General features: G+C 35.9%; 1 protein-coding gene across 1 annotated transcript in view; it reads left to right on the top strand.

The window, feature by feature from the left end:
- The window catches only part of LOC106873799 (70 kDa neurofilament protein), a 15,052-nt gene extending 8,251 nt beyond the window's left edge, over nt 1–6,801 (top strand). The window contains exons 5-11 of the mRNA XM_014921315.2: nt 817–936; nt 1,846–2,066; nt 2,715–2,797; nt 3,351–3,454; nt 3,862–3,972; nt 5,268–5,381; nt 6,196–6,801. Coding sequence (XP_014776801.2) covers nt 817–936; nt 1,846–2,066; nt 2,715–2,797; nt 3,351–3,454; nt 3,862–3,972; nt 5,268–5,381; nt 6,196–6,231 — 789 coding nt within the window. The 3' untranslated portion in view covers nt 6,232–6,801. The remainder of the gene's footprint in view (nt 1–816; nt 937–1,845; nt 2,067–2,714; nt 2,798–3,350; nt 3,455–3,861; nt 3,973–5,267; nt 5,382–6,195) is intronic.
- The last annotated feature ends 243 nt before the right edge of the window (nt 6,802–7,044 follow it).

Genomic DNA, 7,044 nt, shown 5'->3' with positions numbered 1-7,044 from the left:
TATTATTATTATTATTATTATTATTATTATTATTATTATTATTATTATTATTATTATTATTATTATTATTATTATTATTATTATTAGGGCTATGGTTAAGATCAGCTGAACAGGTTACTCTGAATGCATTTCCTCTCTTTTATTATGAAGACATTTTAAAAATTCCCGCTCGATGATTGCAGGCTCTGGAGAAGTTCCACAGAGGTGCTATAACATCATCAAGGCATATCCAACACGCTTGCAGAACGATGAAAGAGTCTTACATCACAGGTGTTCAGTGCATAGGCATTGCTAAGTTGTAGACAGAGTTATGTTGCATAACTGAAATTAGGTGTGAAACAAAGTTGGTTTCCAGTGGAGTCCATCGTGTAGATCACATTATAGCCTTCCTTTCGGCTGGGATGGACAAACAGTTTTACTCTGACTGATCGCCATGAGAAAACTGATTGCATGTATAACAGACAAATTTGAATGGACTAAGGACAGACGTTATTGTTTTCAGACACACCCTCATCTTCTTTTAGATTATTTAGAGAGGAGGGGAAAGGGAATGAGGAGAGGAACCAGCCATTTCCGTAATGTTTACTCTTCATGCCTATTATTTCGTTATCCAAGTATTCTTTTACAATCCAACTATTTGTAACTTATCCCTGTAATGTCATTTCAGCTACAACAGTGTGAAAAATAAATAAAACACACACACACACACACACACACACACACACACACACACACACACACACACACACACACACATACACACACACACACACACACACACACACACACATATAAATAGTTTTATTATCTCCATAGATAAGGATGATGAAGATATCTACCAAGCCCAAAGGAGATGTTGTAGACGCGAGTAAGAAAAGAGATTTACGGATGGAACACACCGATATGTCAGCTAAAATGAGCAAATATGAAACTGAGGTAAGAGACATTACATAAATCAATGAATGAATGAATCAATGAATCAATATAGTATAAACTAAATAACATCCTTAGTTTATACTAAATAGAAAGATATAATTCCGGGGAGGATACGCAGTCAGAACGCCTGCTATGTCACTTGCTGTTGGCCAAGGCTTCGTAGTCTTTGTTACAGCTGTCCATGTCACATCTTACAGCCTTGATAGTGTTCACAGAACATTTAGCAGCAATCTTGATGTTGGTATTTTGACACCTGTATCATCATGATACAGTGGAGGCTCAATGGCCCAGTGGTTAGGGCAGCGGACTCGCGGTCACAGGATTTCGATTACGATTCCCAGACCGGGCGTTGTGAATGTTTATTGAACGAAAACACTTAAAGCTCCACGAGGCTCCGACAGGGGATGGTGGCGAACCCTGCTGTACTCTTTCACCACAACTTTCTCTCATTCTTCCTGTTTCTGTTGTGCCTGTAATTCAAAGGGTTAGCCTTGTCACACACTGTGTCACGCTGAATATCCCCGAGAACTACGTTAAGGGTACACGTGTCTGTGGAGTGCTCAGCCACTTGCACGTTAATTTCACGAGCAGGCTGTTCCATTGCTCGGATCAACTGGAACCATCGACATCATAAGCTACGGAGTGCCAACAGTAACAACATCATGATACAGGTAACTTTTTTCCAATATGCAGATGGCGTCTAGTCCCCTATATCAGATAACCTCTTTTCAACTGCAACTTTCATCTTTATGCTCTGCAACGCCATTAACAATTATGTATCAAGTACTTTCTGAAAAAAAAAATACATCATCAAATTTACTCCGAACATCCTGTAATTATACGTTTAAGGATTATGTTTTGATAGTTTTTTCGTAGTTGACAATTGTACACTTTGACTTGTCTTTATAGGTAGCAAATTTGAAAAGAAAAATTAAGCTTCTAGAATCCGAGTTGGAGGATAGTGAAAACAAACGTGCAACTGAAGGTGAGAATTACAAGGCCGAAATTACTAATTTGCGTCTGGAGCTAGAGCTAATGTTGAAGGAATTGCAAGACCTGATGGATGCTAAACTGTCTCTGGAACTGGAAATTTCAGCATATCGCAAACTTCTCGAAGGCGAAGAGAGCAGGTAAATGATAAATAGTTAACTTTAGATAATAACATTCTAAAAATATTTTCGTCTTTCTGTTGATTCTCACCTGCTGATGGAGTCGCAGAGAGCACTTATGGGATAATGGGCGTAAGAAACGCAGTAGAATTCATTCTCAAGGTCTGAAAACAGATGAGAGAAAGGATGAGAAAGAGAGAGAAAGAGAAAGAGAGAGAGAGCGAGAGAGAGCCAGAGAGACAAAAGAAAGGAGGGGAGAGAAGAAGAAAGTAAGGGACGTAAAATCAGACTGAAGAAGAATCAACAGCAGTAATATAGTACTTTCTTTTGCCTCAAAAGCGACCGGTGATTGGGGAGTGGAAGCACCGTCCGTTATGTTTGTCAGTAAAAGTCGCCTGACTTAAATCTTTTCAGCCGCTACACTACGATGTAACAAACACAAATTCAACGATATAAACCGACACGCAAAATGACGAAATCAGCCCTCACCCCACATCACAGACTTTTGTTGTCCAGGTCAAACTGAGGTTGGATTACATGAAAACCACGTACACTTTGAAGAATAACGAATATTAAACAAAATTTGTGTTGGAGTACATCTTTCATTATGTCTACATATTAACCTAAAATATTTACTGTAATTACGTGAAATATATTTTAATTTTCCAGGATAGGCATGAAATCATTTGCAACTGCTATTGGTGGATTTCAAACAGAGGCTGAGTCGGCACTCGCTAACGCACTAGCAGCAAGTAAGTTGCACTTGTCTTCTTCAATTGCTTCATAAAAATGCACTACCAACACACACACATACATACATACATATATATATGTATATGTATATATATATATATATATATATATATGTGCAAATGCATGAGTGTGTAGATTCATATATAGAAAAGTATATACATATACTGTTGTGTCTGGGGAGAGTCATTTTCTTATCGTGCCTTAAAATTTAACACACTCACTGTTAAAATTTCCACTTATTTCTTATATAAAATGAAATAAGAAATAAGTGGAAATAAGTGGAAATTTTAACGGTGAGTGTATTAAATTTTAAGGCACGATAAGAAAATGACTCTCCGCAGACACAACAGAATATGCTTCAACACACGAAATCACATACACATAAAAAATCTTGCAAACCAAATCCAAAAACGAAATGTATACATATACTTGTATCCCTGTGCACACACATTCGCACACACACACATAAACGTATACACTCCCACGAACACATACACCCACCACACACACACTTCAATAAATATTCATATCTTTGGATATTTTCTTTACTAGGTAAAATGACTTTGAGTCGCTCTACAACTGGCGTTGTGGGCATCATTGAATTAGCAACCGATGGAACATACATTAAACTTGAAGACGTTGGAAAGTCCTCGAAGGTAAGACTTTCTGTTGATGTATTAGGTCTGCTGGTGTCAGATACAATACTGCACTTTTATACCATTTCCTTATTGATACACTTCGACAGCCAATAGTTTAACTGCTACTAGTATTTTTATTTCGTCGCTTAGTGTACATGATTGTTGTAAGTTTTGTGTATGTAAGAAGGAAGTTATTGTTTGTCTCTACTGTTTGATTGAAAGCGCAGCAAACCTTCATTCCTCCTTTCCTACCCCTCTCCCTCTCACATGAACACAGACATACACAAAACTGCATACACACGCACACAAACACGGGAATCAATTTTACGTCCGTTATACCCATTGGTACATTAACCATCCATATAATTCATTGTCATCAGTATTCTGTTATTTTTGTGTAATGCATATACTCTTTCCAATCGTAGAGTGCACCAAACATGAAGAACTGGACATTGACCCAAACCCTTGACAATGGCACGATTAACACCCATAAGTTTACCGATGGTAACGTGTTTAGTTCTGGCAAAATTGTGAAGGTAAGTTTTAGTTATATTTTTAACTGCTTATTATTCTTATAACTTAAAATAACTAAGTATCAGATATTATAATTCATAGTTTAAGTCTGTAAAAGAGACGGCGATCCTGTGACGAGGATTGAATCTAGTATCTATCGATTGTTGGGAGTCAGCATTCCGTAGATTGTCATCTAGAGCGATATTCGTTCTATTGTTTCTTATTTCTTTACTGCCCACAAGGGGCTATACACAGAGGGGTCAAACAAGGACTGATAAACAGATTATGTCGATTATATCGACCCCAGTGCGTAACTGGTACTTAATTTATCGACCCCGAAAAGATGAAAGGCAAAGTCAACCTCGGCGGAATTTGAACTCAGAACGTAGCAGCAGACAAAATACCCATTTCTTTACTGCCCACAAGGGGCTACACATAGGGGACAAACAAGGACAGACAAACGGATTAAGTCGATTATATCGATCCAGTACGTAACTGGTACTTAATTTATCGACCCCGAAAGGATGAAAGGCAAAGTCGACCGCGGCGGAATTTGAACTCAGAACGCAGTAGCAGACAAAATACTACTAAGCATTTCACCCGGCGTGCTAACGTTTCTGCCAGCTCGTTCTATTGTTTCTGATATGTTAGACGTAACATTTTTCTTCTATTATCTCTGATCCATGACTAAAATGAAGAGTAGTGGGGGATAATAAGAGAAGAAGAAGGAAGATGGTATTCGTTTGTGGAAGTAAGAATTACTCTAAGTAGGAGTATTTCTAAGTTGTGCTTATGTTAATTACATTGAAATCATTAGCAGTTAATTTGAAGTGGATGCCAACTCTCTGACCATTACACTAACCACGGTCAAGAAAACAGTTACTAATCATTCTGTGTATAGTCAAAATTCTTAGAGTAGTAAACACAATGCCTAGTATTATTCGTCCCACCATTCTTAGTTCAAATCCTGCCAATGTCTAATTTACCTTTCAGCCCTCAGTGCTCGATAAAGATTATAAATTACCAGTCACATTCTGATGTTGATAACATCGATAGACAATCTTCTCACTAAAGTTTCAGAGTTCTTGCTTTGGAAGAATCGTTAGGGTATCCGAAAAATACACTTTGATATTTGTTTCCGGCTCTTTACTTTGCATTTTCAAATCCTGCCGCAGTCAATACTTCCGTCTGCCACTTCGGGTTTATAAAATAAAGTACAAGTGAAGAACTGGAGTCCATGTAATCGACTAAACCTCGTGTTCACATTTCTGGCTTTTGTTGATGATGTTATAATTAATTTATTTGTATCCATCTTTAGATTTGGGGATCAAAACACGGTGCTGGAGAAGATGGCATAACATCTTCCGCTGTCGCTCAATGGGGAACAATGGCTATCCCGTCAACAATTTCTTTGAAAGACGACAAAGGCAAGGTAAGATCTCCTAATCTTTTGTTTAGTATACATTTTCTTTCCCACTTTTCTCACTGTAGCTATAGAGTACATTTCTCTTTCTAAATTCATGCACTTCGAGAGTTAATCTTACGTAGTCATTTGACCTGGCCTGCTGGCAATAGTAACTCTTTCTCCCTGATATACCATATTATAAAAAAATGAACAAATTTTATTTATGAGGAAGAAGTTACAACCAAATGTGTAATTGAAACATGCTATCATCAGTTCAATATGCCTTTGTCAAACAAACTTAATATTTAAAACATTAGGGGTAGTCACTAGTATGTAATAAGGCTGATACAGTTTACTGCTTTAAGTAATAGTTGGAATCTAGCTTAAAAAGTGACAAATATTTCATCATGATCTTGTGTCGACTCCAATAAACGCTTTCTGCCAACATGGCTTGGTGAGAGGTGTTATATATTCCAATAGCATTGTTTTTCATACGCTTAAACATAGTGATACACCTTTGTTGCAACACACAATAAGAATACTAGTTTTATATGAAGCATCGAGTCACCGATAAATATGATATATTCTGATTATCATGCGAGAGAAATCATGCGAAGTTAAAAAAGCCTATGAAATGTTTCATTTTTAACTTGTTAGTACAAAATGGAGAAATAATATATTGTGACCTCTGACTCTTCTGTACAGTTTTGTAACACTCAGGCCAGAACGACTAGCCTCGGTAAACTACATGAAAATGGTTACTTTATGGTGCACCAATTCCTTAACTGGTAACGAATCCCCTTGTTTATTCATTAATTTTTCAATCTTTTTCACTTTTCAGGAATACTCTTCAGTTGTTATCAAAATAAACTCGTGAAGTACGTCATGTCTCAGCAGAAAAACTCCGGTTTTGTTGCAGTTAGCACCGACTTACAGAAAATCTCTTCTTTTCCCATTAAAATAATAATTTCACTTGAAATACTAATTCTAAAGTAAACTTCTGAACGCTTCACAGTTTCTGCTTTAATATTTTTTCATGATTCACAAATATTTCAGATAATTACAGAAAATAAGAGTAAATTCATTTGTCAAATCCAATATATTTTACAATATTGTTTAAAAAATTATCAAATATTAACAAACGCTTCAGCTTGATACCTTTTGTTATCGTAATTTCAATAAAGATTGTTACCTAAATAATATATCATCAATGTAAAGTGTGTTTTGCTTCCAAATGTTTTGCACTTAATAGTATTTCACAGTATAAAAACACAGAATTTATGCAACACACACAAAATTAATCGAGAAAAATAAGCAACAATATCTTGTGAAAATATTAAGCTTTTTCCTGAATTAGGGACCGTTATTTGTTATTCTTTGAACAACCTTGTACTTTGTAATTCAATTAAATTGTATGAAAAAATGGCAATAAAATGTTATTAATATATATTTTCGTATGCATTTTTAATCATCTTCAAATAGTCTCCTTATTGTAATACTTTATAAGAGCAAAATAAAGCACAATCAATAGAACCGATTAGAACGTCAATGTCTTTATTTTATATTATATGTTCCAATTGAAATCTCATACTGATCAACGTTGCCTTTCGTCTTCCATATGTCAATACATTTGAGGGATTTGATCCCACTTTACAGCAATTTAAATAAATATTTTCTAAATTATTCTCGT

The sequence above is a fragment of the Octopus bimaculoides genome, chromosome 21 (genome assembly GCF_001194135.2).
Source record: "Octopus bimaculoides isolate UCB-OBI-ISO-001 chromosome 21, ASM119413v2, whole genome shotgun sequence".
Classification (NCBI taxonomy): Eukaryota; Metazoa; Mollusca; class Cephalopoda; order Octopoda; family Octopodidae; genus Octopus; species Octopus bimaculoides.
The sequence above is the reverse complement of the archived record's forward strand: the minus strand, read 5'-3'. Positions and strand labels throughout refer to the sequence as shown.